Source organism: Podarcis liolepis (genome assembly GCF_965112155.1).
Source record: "Podarcis liolepis genome assembly, chromosome: 6".
NCBI classification, from domain to species: Eukaryota; Metazoa; Chordata; class Lepidosauria; order Squamata; family Lacertidae; genus Podarcis; species Podarcis liolepis.
In genome coordinates this window covers 228,934-256,601 of record NC_139559.1, presented here as the reverse complement: position 1 = coordinate 256,601, position 27,668 = coordinate 228,934, and the positions used below count along the sequence as shown (strand labels likewise).

At 57.9% G+C, this 27,668-nt stretch overlaps 3 protein-coding genes across 3 annotated transcripts; 2 read left to right on the top strand and 1 right to left on the bottom strand.

The window, feature by feature from the left end:
- The first annotated feature begins 530 nt into the window (after positions 1 to 530).
- On the top strand, positions 531 to 3,652 carry SNRPB (small nuclear ribonucleoprotein polypeptides B and B1). The gene is made up of 6 exons (XM_083507726.1): positions 531 to 1,103; positions 1,812 to 1,923; positions 2,503 to 2,655; positions 2,812 to 2,950; positions 3,132 to 3,257; positions 3,464 to 3,652. The coding sequence occupies exons 1-6, from the start codon at positions 874 to 876 to the stop codon at positions 3,499 to 3,501; spliced, it is 798 nt and encodes a 265-aa protein (XP_083363852.1). The 5' UTR covers positions 531 to 873; the 3' UTR covers positions 3,502 to 3,652.
- Positions 3,653 to 4,755: 1,103 nt separating this feature from the next.
- DDX27 (DEAD-box helicase 27) lies at positions 4,756 to 15,192 on the bottom strand (the record flags this gene model as incomplete). The annotated part of the gene is made up of 21 exons (XM_083507379.1): positions 4,756 to 5,096; positions 5,206 to 5,283; positions 5,478 to 5,568; positions 5,665 to 5,794; positions 5,904 to 6,001; positions 6,117 to 6,219; positions 6,606 to 6,712; positions 6,821 to 6,998; positions 7,114 to 7,195; positions 7,296 to 7,449; positions 7,979 to 8,120; positions 8,348 to 8,447; positions 9,439 to 9,589; positions 9,703 to 9,876; positions 9,958 to 10,063; positions 12,220 to 12,306; positions 12,425 to 12,474; positions 12,676 to 12,850; positions 13,998 to 14,057; positions 14,359 to 14,481; positions 14,830 to 15,192. 21 exons carry the CDS (start codon positions 15,190 to 15,192, stop codon positions 5,078 to 5,080), a joined length of 2,571 nt encoding a protein of 856 aa, XP_083363505.1. The 3' UTR covers positions 4,756 to 5,077.
- On the top strand, positions 15,149 to 27,166 carry ZNFX1 (zinc finger NFX1-type containing 1). The gene is made up of 13 exons (XM_083507307.1): positions 15,149 to 15,266; positions 16,324 to 18,126; positions 19,387 to 19,506; positions 19,748 to 19,896; positions 20,487 to 20,630; positions 21,408 to 21,513; positions 21,641 to 21,882; positions 22,013 to 22,152; positions 22,772 to 22,926; positions 23,199 to 23,344; positions 23,447 to 23,557; positions 24,038 to 24,133; positions 24,246 to 27,166. Exons 1-13 carry the CDS (start codon positions 15,191 to 15,193, stop codon positions 26,691 to 26,693), a joined length of 5,736 nt encoding a protein of 1,911 aa, XP_083363433.1. The 5' UTR covers positions 15,149 to 15,190; the 3' UTR covers positions 26,694 to 27,166.
- The last annotated feature ends 502 nt before the right edge of the window (positions 27,167 to 27,668 follow it).

Genomic DNA, 27,668 nt, shown 5'->3' with positions numbered 1-27,668 from the left:
GCCGCGCTGGGCGGTCGCCCGGGCAACTAGCCCCGCCTCCCAGGGGCGGGGCCGGGCGCCGGAAGTGTGGCGGGGAGCGTCCGGTCGGCGGGCGCTTCCGGTTCCGCTCAGGCAGCGCGAGGCGCGTCTTTGGTTCGTGAGGCGGCGGCGGGAAGGAAGGCAGGAAGGCAGGAAGGCAGGAAGGCCGAGGGGAGCCGCGCCGGGAAGGAGGACCGACACGCCGCCAGGATGGTGAGGGGGGGCGGGGACGGGGGGGGGATTGGGGGCCCCTTCCCCCCCTCCTGTTGTAAACCAAAATGGCCCTTTTCCCTTCTGGGGGACCCAAGAGCCCATAGAGAGTCCTTAGGGGGGTAGGAGAAAATAACAGAGGCCGAGCAGAGAATATGGAGAAGCAAAGCAGCCAGGAAGCCTGATCTTTATTGATCTCTTGCAACGGGGTGCCCCCCTCACTCGCAGGAGGGAGGAGGAACCCAGAACAATGGGGCGCAAGGCCTTGTAAAGACTTTTGAAATTGCCACCCTGTAGATCAAGACCACCCCCAGAAACATCATACATACGTCACAGAAAAGGCGGTCTAAACAGAGATTTGAATGTTGTTTTTCTCCTGTCTGGCAGGTTACCTGTCAATGCTCACTTGATTGGATACCCTGGGGAGCCTGGCCAGTCTTTTGTAATGATAAATACTTAGTTCCTGGGCCAGGTCACAGGCTCACCCTATTCAAACACAGACATACCCTTAAGACAGGATTTGTGAAGGAAATGACAATGGGGAGGTTTTTTCCACTTTGACCTTGCAGAGGAAACATTTGCTCAGTTTAGGAATCAAAATGGCTTCAGGTTGGTCTTCCTGTGCTGATCTATGTACGTGTGGTTATGAACATTACCATATATCTAAGACCTCAAAATACCTATCACACTTCTCCCCCCCCCCGACTCTCCCCTCCCCCACAGACGGTGGGCAAGAGCAGCAAGATGCTGCAGCACATCGACTACCGCATGCGCTGCATCCTGCAGGACGGCCGCGTCTTCATCGGCACCTTCAAGGCCTTTGACAAGCACATGAACCTCATCCTCTGCGACTGCGACGAGTTCAGGAAGATCAAGTGAGCGGCCTGCGGGGCAGGGGAGGGGCTAGGGGCCCCCTCAGCAACACCCCCCAAGCAGAGGCCGGCCCAGGAGGGGCCCCCCGACCCAGCCCCTCATGACACCTGAGGCACAAACCAGTCAGGGGTGGAAGGAGGGGCACTTGCAACCAGGGCTATAGCTCGGGAGAGGTGGGCCCCCGCCAGGGGCGCAGGCTGGGGGCACGCTGCTAAACCGGCTAAAAATGTGTTCATAAATATGTCTATAAATAGAAATATTGATTATTGCCTCATAAAAGGTTTTAAATAGAGGATGAATTGAATGGGGGGTGGAGGAGAGGCAGAAAGAAGAGCTCATTTGTCAGTGGTTAGGGGGCACAATCTGGACAGTTCTGTTAGGGGTGCAAGATCACGCCACCAAAGGAGCCCTGAAGGCGGCCGGGGTCTCCCCCTCCTGGTCCTCCTTGGGGAAGGGCAGGGTCATTGGAAGGCTCTCCGAAGGCAGCAAGGGCAGGCCTACCTTTCAGCCCATAGGACCCCAGGGACAGTGGTGCTTCTGCCTGGGGGCCCCATTGGGTCTCTCTCTCCCCCCCTTTGACCCCCCTCCAATGTGGCATAAGTCACCCACCTCTCTGAGGGGCCAACAGGTCACCCCCTGTAAAGGTAGGTGTAGGGGGCAGAGATACTTCTGACACAGCTTTGGGTTGCTTCTTCCTTCCTTCCTTCTAGGCCCAAGAACTCCAAGCAGCCCGAGCGGGAAGAGAAGCGAGTGCTGGGCCTGGTGTTGCTGCGAGGAGAGAATCTGGTCTCCATGACAGTCGAGGGGCCACCCCCAAAAGATGTAAGCAGAGCCAGATTAGGGGAGATGTTTGCTCGTGATCTTGTCCTTTCCCAGAATAGCTTGGTAGAGGGGTCCTGACAGCACCCCTTTAAAATTGCAAGGCATCGACTAAGTCTGGCTTTTGGGGTTTGCTCTAAAATATTTAGTCTGCTTCTGGAACTAAAGGACATGCCAGTATATATTTATTTTGAAACGTCTGCTTCTTCTACATATCAGGAATAGCACAGAATCAAAATTCAACATGGAGAGTACCAGGGAGGGGTAAGAAATCAATCAGAGAGGATGGGGATTAATAGTGGCAGAGAGGAGAAGGGCAGCCAAATATTCCTTGTTGTGGTACTTGGAAGAAAGAAACTGGAGTTTCAGGGGAGCGCTGGGAGAAAAGTCAGATTTGGGGGTTGGGAAGACAATGGTGAAGCAGATAAATGTATGTGTCAGTCCATCCCCAGATTTTTTAAAAAAATATTATTATGCAAGTGGTGGCCTGACTCACTGCGGAGCATGGTAGGTTTTTTGTTAAGAACTTCACCACCACCACTGGAAAACTGTCCTGCTGCAGTGACTGTTTGGCTCTTTCAGACTGGCATCGCTCGCGTGCCCCTGGCTGGAGCCGCTGGAGGACCTGGTGTTGGCAGAGCTGCTGGAAGGGGCGTCCCCGCAGGAGCTCCCATGCCCCAGGCACCCGCAGGCCTGGCTGGCCCCGTGCGTGGTGTTGGTGGCCCATCGCAGCAGGTGAGCAGGAGGCACGTCCTCCCAATAAATGGCTTGAGGGGGGGGGGAGGAGTCTGGGGCAGCTCAAGGACATTGGCATTGGATGTTTGCAGTGGATCCCTCCAGCTTGGGATCTCACTTGCTGCAGATCTCTCAAAGCCTCTTCTCCCCTCCCAGGTGATGACTCCTCAGAGCCGAGGGACAGTTGCTGCTGCAGCAGCTGCCGCAACAGCCAGTATTGCAGGAGCCCCCACTCAGTATGCGCCAGGCCGCGGAGGCCCCCCTCCACCTATGGGCAGAGGGACCCCACCTCCAGGTAAGCAGCAACCCAGTTGCCTCCCCCACCCAGACTGGCAGAACCGGGGATGAAATGACAGGAACTGAGCACCATGAAGAGTTGGTGTCAAAGCAGGATTACTCTGAGGTTCACTTTGGGACTTTGGGGAGGGGTGGTCTGCGGAGTCAAGGGGACTGAAGTGGCTTCCTTTTCACTGCAGGGATGATGGGGCCTCCCCCTGGCATGAGGCCTCCCATGGGCCCCCCGATGGGCATGCCGCCTGGCCGAGGCTCCCCGATGGGCATGCCGCCTCCTGGAATGAGGCCTCCTCCCCCTGGCATGAGAGGTGAGTTGGCTTTGAGCCTGAGTCAAGGGCTGGCTGTGTGGTGAAGCCAAAGCCAGAGTCCTTTTCTGCTGCCTGTTGGCCTCCTGTGAATGGAAATCTCACTGGAGGAAGACAGAGGCCCTTGATAAGCTTAGAGGGGAGGGGAGGGGAGGGGAAGGTTGTCCTTGGGGCACAAGAGCTGATTGCCTCTGTTCTGTCCTTTCTAGGTCCTCCTCCTCCTGGCATGCGCCCACCCAGGCCCTGAGAGGTGGCACTGGGAAGGGGGCAAAATGTGAGCCTTTGGACTTCTGTCTTCTTCACCCTGAGGGAATGGGGTGGGGTGGGGGGGGTTGTGTGTATGTTTTGTATTTTGGGGGTTGTCAGGTTGCCCTTTCTAATAAACACTGGGAAATTTCCTGCTGTGGTGGTGCAAATTCATTCTGAGATTGAGCAAAGCAAAGGAGTCTGGGCTTCCTGGAGGGCTCTTCACCTGGGCTCAGGAACTTCAGAAGAACTCTGCTGGATGAGGCCAGGGGCTCATCTGGTCCAGCATCCTCTTCTCACAGCGGCTGACCAGATGCCCCCGTGGGAAACCCGCAAGCAGGACCTGAGCACGAGAGCAGCCCTCCCCTCTTCAGAAGCTAGTCACCAGCTTCTTGCCCCTCATCTTAGGTTCAGTGCGGGGAACTCACGCCAAAGCCTGGGGGAGGGGGATGTTGCAGCCGTGTCCCTGTGGTTGCTGCCAAGGCGTCAAACTGCTCACGCATTCCTGAAGAGGAGGAGGAGGTTGAACTTTTGCTAATCTGCAGCTAGGAGGAAAAGCCCCAGTTGAGAACTTGCTTGCTGTTTGGATAGAAAAATCCCCAAATGGCATGGGTTGTGGGCAGCGTTACAGTCGCCAAAATGGAAAGTCTACGTGCCATTTTGGGGCAAGACTAAAGTCTTATTTTTCCAATGATGGACCGACTGATTATCAGTGAACCATCTGGCTAGGATGACAACAAGGAGCTAGGGTAAGAACTTAAAAGTCGCTTGATCTATGGACAGTCCAGAGTTGTCTTGATGGTGACACGGACCATTCATAACGTAAGAATATCCTTCACAACTGTGAGCAGAGCAGTGGGGTGGGGTAAGGGAAGACAAGCTACAACAATTAACTATAAGATTGTTCACGGCTCCTGCCCAGGCTGCACAGAAAAAGCATATTGTGGAGAAAAAAGGTAAAAGAATTTCTCCCTCTCAACATTAGAGGCACGATACGTATTTTTCTTGTTTTGTCCCATTTTGGACAATTCTTTTGAGACCAGTTATAAATGCAAATAATTGAGCTGTAAATAAATCATGATTTATTGCAAGATTTCTGCCATCTTAATACACTGTTCTGTCCTGACACTGGGAATTTTTGACTTCATATTTCACAGCACACTTGAGTGATACATTTTCCCAATTCCACACAGAAGTAGAGGTTCTCTACCATCATCCACACCTTTTTTTTTAGAAAGTGTCAATGATACCTGTAGTCTGTCAAAAAAGTCATTTTTTAATGATAAACACGTAGAATAATCTAGCTTTTCAGAACATGAACAGTTTCTTCCTCGGTGAGAAATGTTAGAAAGCAAATGGGGCTACAAGACGCAGGCAAGCCAGACACTGGTGAATTCCGATTTTCAGGCTGCAACAGTGGGAAGTGGTCTGGCTTGTCCTTCCCAGGCCGAAGCTGCCTCCAGCTGCCTGGATGTGGCTGGTGCTGCTGCCTCCAGGAAGACTCACTTGGATTCCAAGTCTCAAAGGGGCCTCCACCATCCAGAAACCCGCAAAGGCAGCCCAGGGGAGCTCCTCCCTCACTTCTTCCTCTTGTACCTGCACAAGGACAGGAAGCAGAAAGTGCATCAGTCCTCTGGTGGGAGAGGCAGAAGAGAGCCGGAGGGAGAGACATGGGTGGAAAAGGCAAGGAGCACAGGAGCCTCACCTGGAGCTGGCTGCTCTGAAATTCCCTCCCTTCCTCCTTGAGCCAAGACCCAGGCGCTTGCGGTCTTCGAAGGAGGGCCTGCAGGAAAGAGACGTCAGGATCACGGCCAGGCATGGCCTCTGCTGACAGAGGGGGCGGGGCTGGCACAAGCCTGCCTCCCAAAGAGGAGGGCTTGATTCCTTTACTGAAGGGGGTTGGACTAGATTCCAGCTGGGGAACTTCTGGCCCATTTTAGCAGTTGGGATGATGGGGGGGGCATGCACAATACTCACCCCGCCCGATACTGCTTCAGGGCTCTCCGGCTGGTGTTGGTGAGCTCCTCATCAAACACGGACGTCTTCTTCTTGTGCTGCTGCCTGGGCCCTTGAGGAACGTGGCAGAGAGGGAGATCCTAGGTTGAAGCCAAGGCGACCTGCAGCCTGGCAGCCCCCCCCCCCGAGAAGTGGAGCTGCTGCTTACCTCCCTTGGCTGCTGCGGACGGAGCCTCCTCGGGGATGGCCCTGGCGCGCTTGGGCCTGCGATTCCTCTTGGCCAGACGCTCGGCGTACATCTGGGACTTCAGGATCTCGAACTGGGACCGCTCTTCCGGCTGCAGGGACAGCACAATGGGGGCTAGCAGTGCCTTCCCCCCCCAACTCACTCACTAGCCCCTCAAAATAACCGCCCCCCCCATACACACACACTCAGCCACTGCTCACCGTCAGCTGGGCCGCCTTCTTCTGAGACTCCTTCATGAACTTCTTCCGCTTCTTGGTGCCTCGCAGCGCCAAGTCAAACTCCTGCAGGGCCTTGGCAACTGGGCGAGAGGAGAGATCCCAGAGGCAGAAGGTGAGAAGCCAGGCAAGGACAGAACCCCCTTTCACGGCCAAGGCCCCCCCTGCCCCCTCCCGCTCTCCCGGCCAGGCCCTTACGCTTCTCCTTCTTCCTCTCCTCGCGGCTCTGGAACCAGCTGCGGGCAGCGCCCTCCGCCCCTTCCTGAGCACTCGACTCCAGTTTCCGCTTGGCAGTGTTGATCTAGGAGGAGAGCAAAGTCAAGGGGCTGCTCTTGGGAGAGCCCCTCATTGGGCACAGCCTCAATGCCCAGGAACCTCGGTAGGGAGCCAAAGGAGGGCAGCCCCATGTTCCCTCATCCACCTGGCGGGGCTGTGTCCCCCGGGGGAAGTTACCACAAAAGGAGCCAACTAAAGGGGAATCCCGGAGGGGCAAAGCAGGGGGGCACTCAAACCAAATTGCTCTGCAGGAACTTGCTTGCTTCCTTTTGCAAAGATAAGCACTTCCATGAGCCCAGGCACCCCTAAGGCCTCCTCCCGTCCCCCCACAGGGCCTCCTTCCCCCGCCCCTTGCTGCCTCTGCACCCTGCTCCTCCTCTTCCTCCTCCTCCTCTTCCTCCTCCTCCTCACCTGGGCCTCCGAGTGCTGCAGCTCCCTCTCCTCGCGCTCCAGGCGCAGCACAGCGTAGACGTCCGACTCCAGCTTCTCAATCTTCTCCCGGAAGCGCAGAATCACATCTGGGGGCAAAGGGCAGCCGCTCAGCCTCCCACAGTGCCACCCCTGGCCTAAGGGTGCCCGTCCCCATGCCCTGCTCCCCAACCCCTCCCTGCCGCCCCCATGCTTACCCTGGGGAAGGACCCTGGCCTTGACGGGCGCCTTGGCGGCTTTCACGATCTCCTTCAGCATCTTGCGCTCCTCCTCGCCCACCAGGGAGACGGAGCGACCGGCCCGCCCTGCACGTGCTGTGCGCCCCACGCGGTGCACGTAATGCTTGGTGGTGTTGGGCATCGTGAAGTTGATCACCTGTGGCGAGACAGGAGAGCCTCAGGAGAGCGCCTGCGGGACTGGGGCAAGGGGCCACCTGGTCCGGCATCCCGCTCTCCCAGTGAGAAGCTGGCTGAGGGGGAGAGCCACTGACCGTTTTGACACCTTCAATGTCCAGTCCTCGCGCCGCAACGTCCGTGGCCACCAGCACATCAATCTGCTCGTCCTTGAAGCGCCTGCAGACAACGGCAGCATCCGCAGAGAGGGAGCGTCAGGGGCAGCCGGACTCTCTTGCGCCACCTCCCCCCCCCCCCCCCCGCTCCCAATCCTGCCTACCGGAGCCCTTCCAGGCGCTGCGCCTGCGAGAGGTCGCCATGCAGCTCCCCGACACGGAGGCCCATCAGGCCCAGAAGGATGTGCAGGCGGTGCGCTTGCTTCTTGGTCTGCGTGAAGAGCATCACGTGGTCCAGGAACGTCCGAGTCAGCAGGGCTGAGGAGGAGAGGGATGGGAGGACAAAAAACTCACAGATGGCCTGTGGAACTCACTCCCACAGGAGGAGGTTACGACCACCAACCTGGGATGCTTTAAAATAGCATGGGGGAGGAGAGGGCTTTTGGTGGCTCTTAGCCAGGATGGTCATGCTTGGCCTCCACAGTCGTATCAGCAGTGCTTCTGAATTCCAGCAGCTGGGAACCACAGGAGAGAGGACTCTTGTGCTCAAATTGGGCTTATGGGCTTCCTCCCTGGGGCATTTGTTTGGGTGCTGGGCTAGATGGGCCTTTCTTTGGCCTAATCCTGCAGGCTCTTCTGATGTTCTTAAAAGCCTGATGGATCAGGCCAACAGCCCATCTAGTCCAGCTTTCTCTTTTCATAGCGGCCAAAAAGAGGCCCCTATCAGGAAAGCAGCAAACAGGATCTGAGCACAAGAGCGACTCCAGCAGAGCAACCATTATGGCTATGTGCTATGGGGTCAGAAGCTACCCCTGAGGGCTGCTGGACCCCCACTCCAGGCTCCCACCTGCCACAATCGCCTCCCGGTCTCCCTCGCGGCTGGGCCGGATGCGGACAAACTCCTGGCGCAGAAAGGGGGCCACATCTGTGTTGCTGTTCACAAAGACCCGGACAGGGTTCTTCAGGGAAACGGAGGCCAAGTCTTTCACCTGCCAGAGAGGGGGAAGCTTCGTCAGCCCTGCCAGGAAGGTCCCCCTAATACTCCAAGAGAAGCAGGAGATCCCGGTCCAAGGGAGATCACAGGGGGGTCGCTGTTCTGCAGCGCAGCACCAAGATTCAAATACATGACAAGATTCCTGCAGCCACTTCCTATCCGCCCAGCACAACGTCACAACTGCCACCCTCCCCAGCCTCCTCTCTGGGTCTCCCTTGGTACCTCGTCTGTCATGGTGGCAGAAAACAGCATGGTCTGGCGATGTCGGGAACACAGCCGGATGATCTCCTTCATCTGCTCCTCAAAGTACTCATCCAGCATCCTGTGGGGAGCGGGAGAGGCAGGTGAGCAAGTGGGGGTGGGGTGAGGCCTCCTCCTCCTCCAGGCACAAAAGCTGACAGCCCAGCCAGCCTGCGCCAAAAGGCAGGTCTGGGCTAGGACCGAGATCCCTGAAAGGAATGGCTGCAAGGGAGCAGAAAACAAGAGGTGTGCAAAATAACACACAGGGTGAAGAAAGAAGAGAGGGAGATGTTTTTCTTTCCCTTCCTCATAGTACTGAAAGGTGACATGACGGCCATCTTCAAATATCTTAAGGGCTGTCACATGGCAGAGAGAACAGCCTTGCTTTCTCCCGCCCTGGAGGGGAAGACTTGAACCCATGGCTTCAAGTGACAAGAAAGGAGATTCTGATTGTAGACATACGGAAAAACTCTCTGACTGTAAGGGCTGTTCGACCGTGGAACAGATGCCCTCAGAAGGTTGCAGACTCTCCTTCCTGGGAGGTTTTTAAGCAGAGGTTGGATGGCCAGCTGTCAGGGATGCTTGAGCTGAGATCCACGCATGGCAGGGGCTGGACTTGATGACCCTTGTAAGTACCTTCCAACTCTACTCTTCTATGACTCTGTGGTACTAGAACCCCAAGGAGGCTCAGGGCAGATAAAGGAAGGACTTCACACAGTGCGTAAGCCAGGTGTGCTGACGGCCACAAACTTGAAGGGCTTCAAAAGAGGACTAGACAAATGGGCAGAGAAGGTGGCTGCCCACGGCTACTAGCCATGACAGCTCTGTTCTTCCTCCAGTGTCCAAGGAAGCCTGCCTCTGAATATGGGGTTTGGGGGTTCACAGATGGGGAGAGCATTGCTCTCGTGCTCAGGTCCTGCTTCTGGGGTTCGCTAGGCAGGCCTCTGATGGACCGCTCTGAGAGCAGGATGCTGGCCTGGGTGGGCTTCCTTTGGCCTGATCCTGCAGCCAGGCCTCTTGGTGCTCTGAGGGCCTCTCCCCCCCACCTGCCTGTGCCCAGAGATTCCCCTCACCGGTCAGCCTCGTCCAGGATGAGGACCTCAACGCTGTCCAGGTGGAAGGAGGGGCAGTTGTGCAGGTGGTCAATGAGGCGTCCGGGGGTCGCGATGAGGATGTCGGGGCCCGAGCGCAGCGCCGCCTCCTGGGTCTTCAGGTCCAGGCCCCCTGCAAGGACACAAACCGGGCGGGGGCATGAGCTCCCCTGGTGGGCAGGATGGGTGCAAACAAAGTCACGCCCCCCAAGGAGCCCTCTCCATCTCCGGGTCCTGCTCACTCACCCACGGCCAGGCAGGCGGTGACACTGGTGAACTGCGCCAGCTGCTTCGTGACAGAGTGCACCTGAATGCCCAGCTCCCGGGTGGGCACCAGAACCAGCACCCGCGTCACTGGGGCTTGGCGGGGCTTGTAGATCAGGCGCTCCAGCACAGGCAGAATGAAGGCTGCGGTCTTCCCTGAAGACAAAGACATAGGTCAGCCTCCTGGCCCACCCCAAGCCTTTGCCCCACCCCCACTCCCTTGAACCCGGGGCTTACCTGTCCCTGTAGCCGCACATGCGCAGATGTCCTTCCCCAGGAGCCCCACAGGGATGCAGGCCTTCTGGATGGGGGTCGGCTGCTTGAAGCCCAGGGCGGTTATTGCCTGCCAATCACAGCCGTTGGGAAGAAGCCAGTGTGAGTAGGTCTCTGCCCTACAACTATGCAAACGCTTAACTTGGAACGCGCATCAACATGCTGCTCTCTGGCCTCTCAGAGGGACTGGGTCTCCAAACTGGGCAGTAATCCCAGCATACGATCATTTCAGGGGAGATGAATGGGAAAGTGGCCATTTCTAGCTCAGCCCTGTTGACTATTGCCCATACCCAGCCGAGGGGCATCTTCAGTGCAGGAAGGCTAACTACGTCACCCAAGGTGCCTCGCATGCTGGTTGGCCTAGCAGATTCCAAGAGAGAGAGACTGATCTACTCTCAGACTACAACTTATTTGAACTCAAGGGTAACATTTTATCATCTCGAGGCAATACTTCAGGTAATTTTGCTGATAGCCTACAAAGACAATCTAATGCACAATTTCTGCAATCTAATACCGTATTTTTCCATGTATAACACGCCCCCTATTTTTTGGGACTCCAAATAAAGAAATCCCCCATATGCACTAGCCATGTATAAGACGACCCCTAATTTTAAACTTGAAAAAATAGGGGGGAAATATAGTCTTATACATGGAAAAATACAGTAAATTATTATTATTATTATTATTATTATTATTATTATTATTACTACTACTACTACTACTACTACTACAGCACCAGAAAGTGAAATACTTGATTCTGGTGGCTGGTTTGATTCTGAACCTCAGGTGGCTAAGCGCTCTCAGGATCTTTAGAAAATAATCAGAATTTTTAGAAAAGTGGTTTTTTATACTAGAGGAACCAATTGCAGAATGTAGTAGAATTTCTTATTTCAGCATTGGACATGTAATAATGGAGAAGAATTCAACTAGATTTCAGAGCACTGAATTGTGTGGACTAAGGGAAATGAAATATCCCACTGAAGCAGCAGGAAGCAATCTAGACAGCTGCTTTGACGGCAAATTGTGCTTGCACAAAAGGTCAACACGGTATCTTCTTGTAGCATTTACAGCCTTCAGCCTTTTTGATTTGATAGACAGTTTGGTCTAAGCTGTTCAATACAAATATTGAAAAAAGACTATTGATTTTAATTTAAAACCCACATTCTTATGCTCATCTTAAAGTGAAAGCAGGTCAAATGTCCCCCTTACTAACCCTTTTTTAGCAAATAAACTGGACTGACTGACAACCGACAAGGACCCCCTCTCCCCACATGAAGTGACCCTGACCCTGGGATCATCCCCTTCTTCTGATGCCTCCTCCATGAGACGTCCAGAGGGCGGGCAAAACCTTTTCTGCTGTGGCTCCTCAATTGAGAAAAGCTCTCCCCAGAGAAGCTCACCCGGCGCCTTCATTACATATCTTTAAGTGCCAGGCAAAAACAATTTTTCTTCAACCAGGCCTTTGACTGATTAACCTTCTACAGCTTTTTAAATGTGTTTGTGGGAGGAGAGTGATGGGTTTGGTTTTGTTTTCTTATGTATTTTGTGGTCTCATTTTGTATTTTTATGTTGTGAACCGCCCTGTGATCTTCGGGTGAAGGCTGGCATATAAATTCAAATATAAATAAACAAGAACTTTCTTCTTCCATCCTCCAACTACAGGCTCATTTAAGGTCCATTTACCCAGAAGCCTCGAACCCTGTTAACAGTACAGTGGAACCTCGGTGAAAACATTCGAAAACCAAGAAGCAATGGGATGGGAGGTCGGCAAAATCCTGCTTGGCAGGGGGTTGGACTCGATGGCCCTTGTGGTCTCTTCCAACTCTATGATTCTATGATTCTATGAAAATCCATTAAGAAAAACACGCAGCGGACGTGTTTGAAACCAGAAGCAATTTCTTCCGGGTTTTCGGCATTCAGATTCCGAAACGTTCAGCTTCCAAGATGCTCAAAAGCCGAGGTTCCAGTGTATGATGAACATCCTAATGTTATCTTTGCTGCTAAACAGTAGTTTTTTGTTTTGCTATCCTTCCAGTAAGAGATACCAAACAAGCCTGCATTTTCACAGACCTGTTTCTTTTGTTATTTTGTTTGAATTAGGCAAGGCATGGGGCCACAAAAGCTGTCAAATGTGATGACTCAGTGTGGGCTGAGATTTGCCCATCCAAAAGAGACTAGGCAACCACCTTCGCCATCTCCCTCTGAAAGAAAGCAGGATCTGGCTACCTTCAGCAAGGGCCGGGAGAGGTTCATATCTTGGAATGACAGGCTGTCATCGTACTGTGAAGCATCTTCAAAGAACTGCTCAGGTTCCTAGAAAGGAGGATCAGAAAGAGAAAGCCTGGAACACAGACCCACAACATGAGAGAAGGACCCCTGTTTCTGCAGGTACTCCTTCTCACCCAGCACCACCCAGCACCCAAAGGCTCACCTCCTCTCCACCTCGCTTCCTTTTCCGTCGCTGCTTCACCTTGAGTGTATCTGTAAAAAACCACACGACCCCCCCACCAAAAGATGATCAGAACACATTACAAATCAGAGAGTAGCACCTCCTACTAAAACCTCGATTCATGCAGCTAGCTGCAAAAAGTATGTCAGCTGCCCCACTGTAAGGCACAGAAGATGCACACTTGCTCTCTTCTGAACCCGGTGCCTGCACAGCACATCCATCGCCATGGTTACCAGCTTTTGTGAAGATGCTCTCATCTGCCGAAGAGTACTCAGACTCCAACTCCTCCTCCTCCTCCTCCTCCTTTGCATCTTCCTCCTCACTTCCTCCAGCATCCACCTTGTCTACATTCTCCTGTGTAGCCTCCCCAGCATCTTCTTTTGCTGGCCCTTGTTTAGCTTGCTTTTCCTGGAAAAGAACCCCCCAAATGTGACATTGTTTTTTACTGCCCAGCCTCCTTCTCTATGGCCAAAGAGTTTATTGTCTTGACCAAAGACCGTAACAATTTCATTACAATTTGCCAAACTGTAACAAACAGCGTACAACAACTACGTACTCCAAAGCATCAAGCATATAAAGGGAGTCAGAGTTTGTATCATCTGCTAGCTCATACCTAGCTTAACTTCCATTAGACCTCTGAATCTCCAGCGCAACGTTTTGCAATATTGTTTCTTTTTCTCATCTTTCTTGCAGCACCACTTTATGTGACACAAATCCGTTAGCGTCAAATACGTTAGGGAATTGTTTCTGCCATTGTAAGCCTGCTTCTAAACTTCCTTCTCTAAGATTCCACAATTAAATAATGGTCCACTGAACCAGAAAAACTGCTTGAAGATTCTCCAAGGGTCCCTACAAAGATGGAATCACACTGCAGGCACCTCATGCAAAAGGCAAAGCCCACACAGCTCTTTCATGGGTTACACATGCTGCCCCATCCAGAAGCTGATCTTGCATTAAGCAGAGGATTGGGCCAGAAGACCTTCCAGGCCCCTTCCAAATGTATGGGGTTATGAATAGCCACCTGCCCTGACTTTGGGGTCCTGAAAATGGGAAGTTCTGTTGTGCTTAGATAAGTCATTCTGCAGTCACAGAGGTTCCCCTGCACATGAAACAGGCCAGTTGGACACTTTGTTTTGGAGGACACTACTTTTGGAAGGCAGCACAACATCCACACACAGGTGCAACAAGTGGTGGGGACTGAGGGGTATTCAGCACCCCCAAATTTTTCAAGGAGGGGACGGGGCTTCCCCAAATTCCTTTGGCTCTGCTCCAGCTCCTCCTCCCTGCCGATGTCATGTGAGCAAGAGTGTGGAGCTGGCAGCCGTGCCTCGCAGCCTCCTCCTCCCTGCCTGAGGTCGCGTGAGGAGGAGGAGGAGGCCAAGCATGGAGCCCAGCTCTGCGCTCCCCATTCCGCACCCAGCGCTCGAGTACTGGCACATGACGTGTAACATGATGCATCACATGATGTGCCCCTGCAATGTCGAGGGCAAATTGCTGCCCTTATCCACGCAGATACAGGAAGCCAGAAGATTCCAAACAGGTGGGAATTTCTAACCTGGGCTTTCCTTTTCTTTCTTACAGTTGCAATCTTCTCGTCCAGGCTGGTAGCGGATCTCTGCATAAGAGAAAACAAACAAGGTGAGTGCAGCAGTGAAACCCCAAAGATCAGAAGCTCCAGAACCCTGAGGCACGGAGCAACCTTCCCATCTGGACTTTGCAGGTCTCAGATAGAGGAGCAGGCGGACAGAGAGAAGGTCCGGGAACCTTTTTTGCTCCAGAGGAGGATGAAGAAGAATTGGCAGTGGCTTCGGAGAAGCTGCCCTGCTGGATCAGGCCAGAAGGTGGTGGTGGGAGTTTTTTTGGGGGGGGGTGATGGCGCAGAGTATGTGCCCCTGTGGAGCCCCCCCCCCTCTCACCTTCCCCTTGAGCTGCCTCAGCACCTCCGCCCAGGGGCCTCCGCTGGGCCCCGCCGACGCCTCGGCGAACGCAAAGCCCGCCGCAAAGTCTCCGCTGCGACCACCTCGGCCCACAGACACCTCCTAGGGGGAGACGAGACAAGAGATATGAGCGGAGAAACGACGGAGCGAGGGAGGGAAGGCGAGAAGAGGGGGAGAAAAGAAGGAGGGAGAAATAGAGAGCGAAAGGGGGAGAAGGAGAAAAGAGGGAGGGAGAGAAAGAGGGAGAAAGAGAGAGAGAAAGGGGGAGAAGGAGAAAAGAGGGAGAAAGAGAGAGAGGGAGAGGGAGAAAAGAGGGAGGGAGAGAAAGAGAGAGAGAAAGGGGGAGAGGGAGAAAAGAGGGAGGGCGGGCGAGCAAGGCCCCGCCGGAGAGGAGGTGGACGAGCGGGCCAGGCGCTGCCCGGCTCTCCCTCCCCGCCGCCCCTCGCCTACCTCGGCCTCGGAGCCGCTCTCCTCCTCCTCGGCCTCCTCGCCGCCGGGCCCGCCCAGCCTCGCCCGCCATCCTTCCCCGAGCTCCATCGTGGTCTCGGAGGGAGCGGAAGTGCAGGGCGCCGGGTGCGCCACGCAGAGCTCCGCCCGTCCGGCTCCCTTTCCCTTCCGCCGGGGACGGCGACCGGGGCGCAGGGGTTCCTCGGCGGGGCGGGGCCGGGGGAGAAGCGAAAGCGAAAGCGGGGGCGGAGCCAGCCGGGAAGGGGAAAGCGAAAGTCGAAAGGGAGCCGAAAAGGCGGCGGAGGAGGAGGAGGCGGCGCAGAGCCCGGAGGCGCCTCGACGGGACGGAGCGCGGAGCCGAGCCATGGAGGGGCGCGGGCGAGGAAGGGGGCAGCGGGGGCGGCCGCGAAGAGGCGGAGGAGCGGGAGGCAGAGGCAGAGGTGAGGAAGAAGGAGAAGAAGAAGAATTGATTATTTCTACCCCGCCCACCTGGCTGGGATTCCCCAGCCACTCTGGGCGGCTTCCAACAAAAGATGAAAAATACAGTGGTACCTCGGGTTACAGACGCTTCAGGTTACAGACTCCGCTAAGCCAAAAATAGTGCTTCAGGTTCAGAACTTTGCTTCAGGATGAGAACAGAAATCGTCCTCCGGCGGTGCGGCGGGAGGCCCCATTAGCTTAAAGTGGTTAGAACAGTTTCAGGTTAAGTACGGACATCCGGAACGAATGAAGCCCTTAACCCGAGGTACCACTGTACATTGACACATCAGTCCTTGAAAGCGGCTGGCCGGGCCAGAGCGGAGGAGAAGCGCAGCTTTCCGGGAGCGGGACCGGAGGGTCTGCTCAAAGGCTGCGCTTCTCGCCAGCACCGGGAAGAGGGAGGGGACCCCCAGGGGGCATCTAACTCAACCCCCGCAATGCAGGACTCGGAGGGCATCCAGCCTCCGAGGAAGGAGGGTCCGCCCCTCCCGGAGTCCAGTGAGGGGCTTCTGCGCCTCCCGCCTCGCCGGGCGACCACGGGCTGGCGGGGGGGGGGGAGGCGTCTCCGCTTCGGCGTGAGCGGAGAGCACCGGTCTTCTCCCTTCTGCCGCACCGGGGTGAGAAAGCGAAAAAGGGAGCCGAGCAATTGCTTCAGCTTGGGCGGCTGGATCTGGTCCAGCGTCCCCTTCCCGCCGGGGAAACCCCGTCCTGCGGCTCCGGCTCTTGGCAACGGGAAGTTGAGCCACCCTGCCCGGCCCGGCTCTCCGCCCCCCCCCCCGCCCCCGTCCATCGTTTCTGAGGGAGGAGCCGCCAAATGGGAGGAGGAGGAGGAGGAGGGAGCCGCCCAGTTCCCTCCCAGATCCCTGGGTGGAGAATTCAGTCCCTGCCTAACTTTGGAGGGGCGAAGCCAAAGTTATCCCCTGAAGGGGGAGGGGGCAGAAGGGGGCAGCACCCGGGCGAAGCGCAGCTTGGGCTTCTGCCCAGAGACTCTCTAACTCCCCTCTTTTCCCTCTGCAGAGCCTCAAGATGGAGGGGCCTCCCAGCAGAACGCAAGTGGGCAGCGTGAGGGGGGCCCTGGCCCTGGCAGAGCTGCGGAGCGGAGGGCTGGCTCTGGCCGGACCCCCCACCAGGACGGGGCGCGCAACCCCAGCAGGCCGGCTGAGGGGGCACCCAGGTGGCTGGGGGCAGAGGGGAACCGTTTCCCTCGCAGAGGGGGCATCTGGCCTGGGGCTGATCTGAGGGAGGAGCGGAGGGCTGGGGGACAGAACCAGGGAGGGCCGGCCAGGGATGGCCCAGGAAGGCAAAGAGAGGGGGCCCCAAACGCTGACCCCACCCAGCGGCCCCACGCAGGGCCAGGAGGCTCTCCGCAGCAGCGAGGCCCGATGATCGGCACCCGCTTCCTCCGTGAACTCCTCGAGAAGGACCCTTCGGAGGTGGCCATCACGCTGGCTTCCAGCCCCCGCCTCCGGGAGGCGCTCTCCCCAGTTGCCATGAGGCCGGACATGGTACAGCTGCTGTGCCAGGTTCTCCGCAAGGCCTGCCTCTCCCGCATGGACCGCCAGAGCATTCAGCGGCTGCTGGAGACGGTGAAGGAGTCCTCCTTCCTGCGGGTCTGCCTGCCCCAGTACGTGGCCGACATGCTGACGGAGGCCCGGCCGGAGGTGCGGCACCAGTGCCCCCAGCACATTGCCAGCGTGGTGGCGCTGGTCCAGGAGCTGGTCAGCATCTTCCCGGCCAGCTCCCTCCAGAAGGTGGCCCTGCTGATGTCCGTCCTGCCGGGCTCCGTCAACGGCCTCCGGGCCCTGGGGGTGGACTTCCCAGAGGAGCTGGACCAGAGTCTGGAGAAGCTGCAGGGCTTCATCCAGCACCTCCAGGAGCGGCGGCGCGAGGGCACCTTGCAGGTGGACAGCTGCACCCTTCTCCAGCCCACCGCCCCCAGCGAGGAAGGGGAGTACCGCGCCATGTCCATCTACCCCACCTATGAGGAGGTGAACCGCGGCCAGAAGCCCTTCCTGCGCCCCAACCTCATCAGCCAGCCCTACGAGAGCCCCGCCGTTTACCTGGACACCCACTTTCGCCTCCTGAGGGAGGACTTTGTCCGGCCGCTGAGGGAGGGCATCCTCCAGTTCCTCCAGAGCTTTGAGGATGCCGGTCCGGGCAGGAGGAGGTTTGACGACATCCGCGTGTACCTGGACGCCCGGATCCTGGCTCCACTCTGCTCCCGGACCGGCATTGACTACAAGGTGCAGTTTGATTCCACTTCGCTGGGCGCCGTCCGGTGGGAGAACTCCAAGCGCCTGCTGTACGGCTCCCTGGTCTGCCTGTCCAAGGACAACTTTGAGACCTTCCTCTTTGCCACAGTCTCCGACCGGGAGCCCCAGGAGCTGCGCAAGGGCTTTGTCCACCTCTCCTTCGCCGCCCACAGCCAGGCCCTGCTGGCCGAGGTCCAGCCCTCCGACTCCTTCGTCATGGTGGAGACCACCGCCTACTTTGAGGCCTACCGACACGTCCTGCAGGGGCTGCAGGAGCTGCGGGAGGAAGACGTCCCCTTCCAGAGGTACATTGTCCACTGCGAGGCCCAGGTGAGGGAGCCGGCGTACCTGCGGAGGGAGCCGGGAAGCAGCCTTTATGACCTCAGGTGCCTGATGGCCAAGCCTCCCCCTGCTGGGGCGGAAGGAGCCCATGAGGGCCGTGTGGACGTGCTGTACGCCTCCCAGTGGCCGACCCAGGAAGCCGTGGGCCTGGATGAGTCCCAGCTGCAAGCCCTGAAACTCGCCCTGACCAAGGAGCTGGCCATCATCCAGGGGCCTCCGGGGACAGGTGAGTCGGGCATCCCACCCTCCGAGGAAGAGGTGTCTGTTGCAGGACGTGGGGTTAGGAGGGGGAGCCTTTTGCTGCAGAGGAGTTCCAGGATCTCTCCTGGGCCCGAAACCGTATGTATTTATCACATTTATGTCCCTTGATAGCGGGGTCCCATATAAACTTCGACACACGTCTGAAAGATAACATGCACACGTTGGCAGAGTCAGCAAAAGCAGAGCTGTGGTGGAATTGTAGCATCAAGCATCTTTATTTACAGCAAAGAAATAAAAGCAACAGTTGTGTGAGCTTCCTCACACATCCTCTCTGTTGATAGAAAGATAGAAAGAACAAAGCAGTTTATCAGCCTGACTTCCATTTGCACATTCATAACAAATGGAATCATCCGGTCTTGTGACCCTTTGCAATAGCAACAGTGAAAAATACTGACCATTTCCTCCAAGGAGCTCAGGGTGCAACATGCAGAATTCTCCTTCCTGCTTTATCCACACACCGACCCTGTGAGGTAGGCCAGGCCAAGAGGCAGCAACTGGCTGCCGAGGTCACACCAAGTGAAGCGCAAGGCCGACATAGGAATTTGAACCCCGGTCTCTCCCAGGTCCTAGTCTGACGCTCGAGAGCCAGTGTGGTGCAGTGGTTAAGAGCGGTAGTCTTGCAATCTGGGGAACCGGGTTCGTGTCTCCGCTCCTCCACCTGCAGCTGCTGGGTGACCTTGGGCCAGTCACACTTCTGTGAAGTCTCTCAGCCCCACTCACCTCACAGAGTGTTTGTTGTGGGGGAGGAAGGGAAAAGGAGAATGTGAGCCGCTTTGAGACTCCCTAGGGTAGTGATAAAGCGGGATATCAAATCCAAACTCTTCTTCTTCTAACCACTGCACCATCATGCCTCTCCAGATGGAGGCTCAGATTTCTGCCTGAAACTGGGTTGGGTGTGAAGTGGAGCTGGCCGGCCGGCTGGATCCTGACACCCCACAAGGCCCACTTTTCTGACCCCCCCCCCCATCACTCTGGCATCGGGTGTCTTCCTTTGCCTCATGGGGTTTGAACCCGAGCCAAGGCCAGAGGGTGCTGCTTGCCTGCAGATCCTGCTTGGAATGACAGTGAATTGGCTGTGGCTCAGGGAGTGCGGCTTGTGACCCCCCCCCAGCTGCTAGCCTTTTCTTGGTGGTGGGGGGAAGGGCTGAGGCTGCAGGGGGGTCCTCTGGTGCCCGTTGGGGGTTGGCAGACGGAGCTTCTTGCTTTGACGGGGCTTTTCCCACAGGGAAGACCTACGTTGGGCTGAAGATCATGGAAGTCCTGCTGAAAAACCAGGCCGCCCGCGGAGAGACCCCCATCCTTGTGGTCTGCTACACCAACCATGCCCTGGACCAGTTCCTGGAAGGTGGGGGGTCTGCCTGCCCTGGGCAGGGGGGGGAGAGGAGAGAATAGAGATTGGCGGAATTGGAAGGGACCTTCAAGGGTCATCCAGTCCAATCCTCTGCATTGCAGGAATTACGGAGACGCCTTTGCGGGGGGGGGTCGCTGTTCGGGTGGCTGCCCATTGTCCTGGCAGTGGCGGGAGGGTGTGGGTCCCCTGCTTAGATATCCCGCCTTGACTTTTATGTCTTCCCCCCCCCCCCCAGGAATCCAGGCGTTCCAGCCAACGGGCATAGTGCGAGTTGGCGGCAGGAGCAACAGTGAGAAGTTGAAGCCGTTCACCCTGCAGCAGCTGCGGGGCAGAAGCGACTTCTGGAGAGGCCTGCCTGGCCACCTCCGGTGGTCCTACAGTGACGTACGTGCGAGGGAGGGGGGAGGGGGCTGGTTTGGAGGGTGTCATTCGTGGGGGGGGGGTGTCGCTGGGACTTTGACCAGGAGAACAGCCGGATCAGCAAAGCACAGGGAAATGGAGGGACTCCCAAGAGTCATCTAGTCAACCCCTGCAACGCAGAAATCGCAGCCCAGGAACTCCTCCCGTATGGCCACCCAGCCTCTGTTTAAATGCCTCCAAGGAAGGAGAGACTGCCCCCCTTCTGGGGGAGTCTGTTACACAGTCAGACATCTCTTCACCTTGGATGTTCAGGCCACAGCCAGAGCTGAGGGCTGCTTTGTCACTGTAGCACAGCACCTGTGGAACTGCTGCCTTGGTGCTGAAAGGGAGCTCCAGGCTGCCTCCCCAGACCAGGGCCAGAGCTGGAGGTTGGGCGGAGCAGAGGGACAGAGCAGGGCGCCCTTGGGGGGAGAGCAGTTGGAGGCGCCAGCAGAGGAAGGGCAGGAGCGGAGCTGCCCGGCCAGGCGCCCCCAGCTGTCCTCTGCTGGGTCTTGATCCCTTGCTGGGCTTTGTCCGCTGGAGGGGCTGACCTGGCCTCTTTTTCCCGAGGGCAGATCACCTGCGAGATGCGGGAGGCCGAGTTGGAACTCAACCGAGGGGCGGCTCAGCTGGAGTGTGGGCTGCACGGGATTCTGCACGAGAAGCACCTGCAGAGCTGCATCTCCAGCCGGCACTGGGAGAGCCTCGTGAGGGGCCTGGTAAGGAGCAGGAGGGATGCACCGGGGGGGGCATCAGAAGGCGGCCCCACAAGAAGACACCCCACCAGGATCTCTCCGTCTTAGGGACCAAGTGCCCCTGGGAAAGCAGAGGGGGAGCCCCCCAACTCCTCAAGGGCTTCTCCAGCCCCTCACCTGGAAGCAGCAGAGCAGGGGCCCAAGTCTTGGGCGAGAGTGTGAGCTGTTTGGCTGCTCTGACGAGGAGGAATTCCTCCCTGGGGGGGGGGGGCTGATGGGTACTCCAGTCGTGGAAGAAACCACCCTATTTATTTATTTATTTATTTATTTATTTATTTATTTATTTCATGAAGTTGATAGATGCACCTGCTTGAAATTTGAGTGTGTATGTGTGTGTTTATATATAAAGAAACAATCCATAAAAATTCAGAATGTTGAAAGTTTCTAACCATCGAGGTTAGGCTTGTCTAAAAAGGAAGTTTTCAGCAGGCACCAAAAAGAGCAAAGTGGCAGCGTCTGCTTGACGTCAAGGGGCAGGGAGTTCCCAAGGGCAGGTGCTGCCACACTAAACCGTCAGCACCCATGAAAGACTCATCGCCCTGGAGGGAGATTTCCCCAGGAGAACCTCCTGCTGCAGAGACCTCCTGGCTCTCTGGGAGCACGAGGCGGTTGCAAGGGTCCCCGCCTGCCCCCGCCCATCTCGTGGCCCCCGGCTCCTGCTTGCCTTCCTGTCTTGGGGTCCCTGGGACTGTGGCACCCGCCCACCGCTGAGCCCGTCTGAGCTGCCACTTCTTGCTCCAGGAAGAGGACTGGATGGATCCAAAGCACTCTCTGATCCTGGAGTGGCTGGGACTTGGCGCCACGCCGGTTGAAAACATGGCCGATCCAGGATGGCCAGTAAATGCGGGTAAGGGGCTTTCCTTTGGGCAGCTTCTGGGTGGGACAAGGATGAGGTGGCGAGTTCGAGACACGGAAGGAGCCTGGGGCCTGCCCACTCTCTGCCACCACCTACCAGTCTCTTTGTGGCCCTTCAGGCATTGAGGAAGACCAGGAGGCGGAGGAAGGCCCACAGGCAGAGCCAGAGCTGCTGCAGGTCGTGGAGGAGGCAGACTTGATTCAGCGCGAGCGGCTGCTGGACCACGATGAGGACGGGCGGCTGCGGAGGAGGAAACCCCCCAGGCCCAACCTGGACGACCTGTTTCTGGCCATGCAGTTGGATGATGAGGAGAAGGGGGAGCAGAGAGCCCCACATGGGGCAGAAAACGCTGGGTTTCAGGTATTGGGGGGGAGACACAGTGCGTTGCATTGGAGGGGGTGGAAGCTCTGTGGTCGCTGCCCCTGAGGCGGGCAGGACAGGGGTTGCCCCGGCCTCCCCCTCACCTGCCCACTTGGGGTTCTCTCTGCAGCTGCAGCCGGGCCGGAAGAAGAAGATGAAGCGACAAGCAAAGGCGGAACTGAAAAAAGTGCAGGCGATGACCAAAGAGGAGGCTGAGGCCGTCCTGGATGTGTGGCAGCTGAACCTCAGCTCCCGCTGGAAGCTCTACAGGTAATTTCTGCTGCAGGGGCCTCTGGTGCCTATGCCCCCCCCCCCCTACACCTCCTCTGCTTAAAAACCTCCAAGGATGGAGAGTCTACAACCTCTCGAGGAGACCATTCCAATGTCAAACAGCCCTTATGCTCAGAAAGTTATTCCTGATGTTGAGTCAGAGTCTCATTTCTTGCAACTTGAAGCCACAGGTTCAAGTCCTACCCACCGGAGCAGCAGAAATAAGCTTGCTCCCTCTTCTCAGTCCTTGAGATATTTGAAGACGGGTCTCATATCTCCTTTCAGCCTCCTCTGTTTCACGCCAAACATCCCCAGTTCCTCATAAGGCTTGCTTTACTGACCCTTGATCATCCTTTTAAAATTGTGGTGCCCAGAATTGGACACAGCATTCCAGGTGTGGTCTGACCAAGGCAGCATAGAGTGGGACTATGACTTCCCTTGATCTGGACACTCGACTTCTGTGGATTCACATTTTTTGCTGCTCCATCACACGGTTGACTCGTGTTCAGCTTGTGACCCTTTTCACACGTCCCACTAGCAAGCCAGGTGTCCCCCCTCCTATGTTGGTGCCCCTGGTTCTTTCTGCCTAAGGGCAGAACCTGATCTTTGTGCCGCACAGGTACTGGTTGCAGAAGCACCAAGCTGAGATCCAGCGCGAGATGCTGCAGCACAAACACAAGTACCAGGCGGCGGCCGACAGGCTGGCTGAGCTTCGCCAGCACCAGGACCTCTGTGTCTTCAGGACAGCCCAGATCGTGGGCATGACGACCACAGGTGAGGAGGAGGCTGTGCAGCAAGCTGCCCCCCACACCCTGGGGGCCCCCCTGTGACGGGGGGGGGAGAGAAGAGGAGCCTCTCTCACCTGCTTCCTTGCCCAGCTGCAGCACAACACGCCCGCAGGGCTGCCCGTGGGCCTTACTCTTGGTAGTTGCTGCCGTTGCCCTCACACTTCCTCCAATTAGAGGCAGAAGCCTGGCAGCCTGGCTTGGAGGCAGAAGGGGCAGAGATCAGGGCGTCCTCTCACCCCCCCCCCCGTCTCACCCCAGGAGCCGCTCGGTACCGCCAGGTCCTGCAGCAGGTGGCCCCTCGCGTGGTCATTGTGGAAGAGGCGGCCGAAGTCCTTGAGGCCCACGTCATCACCACGCTGAGCAGGGCCTGCCAGCACCTCATCCTCATTGGAGACCACCAGCAGGTAGGTGGGTGGGTGGGCCAGCTGAGGGGCGGGGTCCGCTGGCCTTGGGCCCCACCCCTTCTCCCCCACCCCACGGGCTCCATCTTCCTTCTTTCCCTGCAGCTGCGCCCCAGCGCCAACGTCTACGACCTGGCCAGGAACTTCCACCTGGAGGTTTCTCTCTTTGAGCGGCTGGTGAAGGTCGGTCTTCCCTTCGTCCGCCTCGCTTTCCAGGTGAGGCACAAGCAGCCCCCCCCCCGGCCCCCTCCCCTCCCTTGCTCTGTGGAGGCTGCTGGATCAGGCCAAAGGGGGCTCAGCCGGTCCAGCGGCCTCTTCTCCAAGAGGCCCAGCAGATCTCCAAAGGGAAACCCACAAAGTCAGGATCTGGGTGCAAGAGCACTGGCTCCCGGGGGGGGGGGTTCCAGCAGCTGGGATTGGGAAGCATTGACAGCCTCCAAATGGGGGTTTCTCTCTTTGACGCACAAGCGAGGAAAGAGGGGAGAAGAGCTGGGAGCCTTTCCTGCCTGGCTGGGGGCCGCCCCAGCCCCTGGCTACTCTCCTCTAGGGTGGGCGGCCCAGAGGCAGCCAGACATGGTTCCCCCCTCAGACCTTGAAGCAGAGAAGGGCGGTGGCCGCCTGAGGCAGCCCCTCTTTTCGTGAGGGCGGTTGCCTTCCGCTCTCCATCACCTCTCCCTCGGCTTGCCCTTTTTGCAGCACCGCATGAGGCCAGAGATCGCCCAGCTGCTCACCCCGCACATCTACCAGGACCTGGAGAACCATCCCTCGGTGCTCCGCTACGAGAACATCAAGGTGAGCATCTCTCCCCTCCCCTCGCCTCCGCCTGGCTGGCTGGCAGCCTTTGGCCCGGAGCCTCTGCCTTCCCAGCTCAGCAGCCTCCTCTCCTCTCCTCCTCTCTGCTCAGGGCGTCTCCTCCAACCTCTTCTTCGTGGAGCACAGCTTCCTCGAGCAGGAGATCCAGGAGGGCCGCAGCCACCAGAACCAGCACGAGGCCCAGTTTGTGGTGGAGCTGTGCCGCTACCTGCTGCGCCAGGGCTACCAGCCCTCCCAGATCAGCATCCTCACCACCTACACGGGGCAGCTCTTTTGCCTGCGCCGCTTGCTGCCGGCCAAGGAGTTCCAGGGCGTCAAGGTCCACGTGGTGGACAAGTACCAGGGGGAGGAGAACGACATCATCCTGCTCTCCCTGGTGCGCAGCAACCTGGCGGGGCGGGTGGGCTTCCTGCAGATCCCCAACCGCATCTGCGTGGCCCTTTCCCGCGCCAAAAAGGGCCTCTACTGTGTGGGCAACATGGGCATGCTCAGCCAGGTGCCCCTCTGGAGCAGGATCCTGCACACTCTGCGCGAGAAGGGCCACGTGGGCCGGGCGCTGCGCCTGGCCTGCCAGAACCACCCACAGACCAAGACGGACGTGGTGCAGGCAGAGGACTTCCGCCAGGTGCCCGAGGGGGGCTGCAGCGTCCCTTGTGACACCCGCCTGGCCTGCGGCCATGTCTGCCCCCGGGCGTGCCACCCCTACGACCCGCAGCACAAGGAGCTCCGCTGCTTGAAGCCCTGCCAGAAGGTGCTGTGTGACAACGGGCACCGCTGCCCCTGGCTGTGCTGTGAGCCCTGCGGGAAGTGCCAGGTGAAGGTGCCCAAGATGGTGCCCAGGTGCGGCCACCAGCAACAGGTCCCCTGCTCAATGGCCGCCGAGGATTTCTGCTGCAAGGAGCCCTGCGGGAAAACCCTGGAGTGCGGGCATGCCTGCCGGCTCACCTGCGGCCAGCAGTGCGAGAGGCGCTGCCCAGAGCTGGTCCTGGTGACGCTGCCATGTGGGCACAGCCAGGAGGTGCCATGTTCAGCAGCGGCAGAGATGGCATACGGGCGTCCCATCCGCTGCAAGACGAAATGTGATAGCGTCCTGGAGTGTGGGCATCTTTGCCCAGGCTCGTGCCACGCTTGCTTCGGGGGCCGCTTTCACCAGCCGTGCCGGAGCCCCTGCAAGCGCCTGCTGGTTTGCGGCCACCAGTGCCGCCAGCCCTGCACCAAGGACTGCCCCCCGTGCCGCCAGCCCTGCCAGAACCGCTGTGTCCACAGCCGCTGCCCCAAGCAGTGTGGGGCGCCCTGCTCGCCCTGCATGGAGCCCTGCGAGTGGCGCTGCCAGCACCACCAGTGCGGGCGCCTGTGCTCCGAGCCCTGTGACCGGCCGCGCTGCGACGTGCCCTGCCCCAAGCGCCTCCCTTGCGGGCACCCTTGCGCCGGGCTGTGTGGGGAACCCTGCCCGCAGAAGTGCCTGACCTGTGACGCAGAGGAGCTGACGCAGATCTTCTTTGGCTGCGAGGATGAGCCGGACGCCCGCTTTGTGCAGCTGGAGGACTGTGGGCACATCTTCAGTGTGCTGGGCCTCGACCGCTACATGGATGGCGACGAGGAGGAAGAGGAAGGGGCTGTCCGGCTGAAGGTGTGCCCCAGCTGCCAGACGCCCGTCCGGAAGAGCCTGCGCTACGGCACGTTGGTAAAGAGGAGCCTGGCAGAGGTGGAGGTAGTGAAGGGACGCATGCAGGGCAGCTCGGCGGAGATCGCCTCGGGCGCCCTCCAGCTGATGAGGGCGCTCCAGCAGGAGACCACCCTGAGGCGCCACCTGACTAGGCAGCACAAGCAGCTGAGGGAGAGGCTGGAGGACGACTCCCTTTCCGCCAGCACCCTGGGGCTGGTGGAGACCCTCTTTGGCTTCTACGCACAGGTGGCAGGCCTGATGGCCAATGTAGGAAAGCTGGCGCAGCAGGAGCAGGAGGGCGTGAGGAGGCGCCTGGCTGAGGTGGCCGGCTGGCTAGACCAGCCCCGCGACAGCTTCAGCGGGCAGCAGGTGTCTGAGCTGCGGACCGAGCTGCGGCGGATGACCTACCTGGTGGAGCTCCTGGCGAGGTGCAGCACCGCTGGGGAGAAGGCCAGCCGGGCCCCCGGCACAGCGGAGCTGGTCAGCGCGGCCCGGAAGGTCCTGGAGGGGCCTGGCAGGTTCACCCCCGAGGCTGAGAGCGAGGCGAAGGCCAAGCTGAAGGAGCTGGAGGCCGCCCTGCCCACCGTCGCCGGGCTGGGCATCTCCGAGGAAGAAAGGAAGCAGATTGTGGCAGCCGTCAGCGGAGCCACCCGCGGGCACTGGTTCAAGTGCCGCAACGGGCACTTCTACGTCATTGGTGAGTGCGGGGGGGCCATGGAGACGACCCGCTGCCCGGAATGCCGGGAGACCATTGGGGGCGAGCGCCACACGCTGGAGTCCAGCAACCGGCTCGCCCCTGAGATGGACGGGGCAACCCACGCAGCCTGGTCCGAGGAGGCCAACCGCTTGAACGAGAATAATTACCTGCGCTAGGAGGCCGGCCCCCCTCACGGGAGCTGCTTTCCATAAAATATTTTAATATTTTTATCACGTATTCATATTTTTTACCACGTTTGGGCACCCTATCATGGCGGACTTGGTGCAATGAAAAAGTTGCAGAGCTTTTAACATGACAGCAGTGGGTGAGATGAAGCAAACAGGAAGGTGAGCAGGTAAAGGCAACTCAGGAAGCTTCTCCTTGCTGTCTCTCCTCACCTGCCCTGTAACTCCAGGAGCCGCCACCTGCTCCCCGCCTGCTCTGTCTTTTCCAAAGAAGCAAGAGGACAAGTGTCAAAGTGCTTTTACACTCAAGTAGTATATCGCTTTTGTGAAACGTAATCACCCTGGGTTGTCGGAGGGGCTGAGACTGAGCAGCGCAGGGCCCCACTCTCTGCTCATGGCGCCCCTGTCCTGACAACCCTCTGCCTGCCAGATTTTACTGTTGCAAATAAATTTGTCATAGCGGATCCCCCGTTGTGCTTCTGAGTGTCTTTTCTGTGGGATGGCGGCACCCTTCTGTGGAGGCCAGCAAAGGGCTTGTGTCCTGGACGATGCCAAAGGTCCCCTCTGGGTCGGGCCAGAGCTGCTCCTGGGAGGGTGCCTGTGCCCGTGGGGCTCTCCCGGCAGGGAGGTTTGCTCCTGGAGCCGCCATGAAGAATGCCCTGTAGCTGGAGAGGGGCAAGACGGGGCTGTGGCCACAAGGGCCTTTCGCCCGCTTCACCTGCTGTGATAGCTGCGGCCATACCTGGGTCAGGATTGCTTGCCCCCTCTAGGCCATTGCCTGGTAAACTTGAGGCGGGATTACTGCGATGGGTTCTCTGCAGTGCGGCCCTTGGGAGGGCGCAGAATTCAGGGGACAAAACCAGCAACATGCGACATCTCTGCTAAATAATGCATCTGCGATGGCTGCTCACATGCTGCTGCGTCCTGACTCTTGCGGATATGCAAAGCTTGAGCAACTCAAACTCC

Bases quoted from the DNA above. Each gene is read 5' to 3' on its own strand.
- SNRPB (XM_083507726.1), top strand. From the start codon at position 874: ATGAACATTACCATATATCTAAGACCTCAAAATACCTATCACACTTCT. The intron at 1,104-1,811 runs GTGAGCGGCCTG...CCTTCCTTCTAG, and splicing joins GACGAGTTCAGGAAGATCAA to GCCCAAGAACTCCAAGCAGC. The intron at 3,258-3,463 runs GTGAGTTGGCTT...TGTCCTTTCTAG, and splicing joins TCCTCCCCCTGGCATGAGAG to GTCCTCCTCCTCCTGGCATG.
- ZNFX1 (XM_083507307.1), top strand. From the start codon at position 15,191: ATGGAGGGGCGCGGGCGAGGAAGGGGGCAGCGGGGGCGGCCGCGAAGA. The intron at 15,267-16,323 runs GTGAGGAAGAAG...TTCCCTCTGCAG, and splicing joins AGCGGGAGGCAGAGGCAGAG to AGCCTCAAGATGGAGGGGCC. The intron at 20,631-21,407 runs GTAAGGAGCAGG...TTCTTGCTCCAG, and splicing joins AGAGCCTCGTGAGGGGCCTG to GAAGAGGACTGGATGGATCC.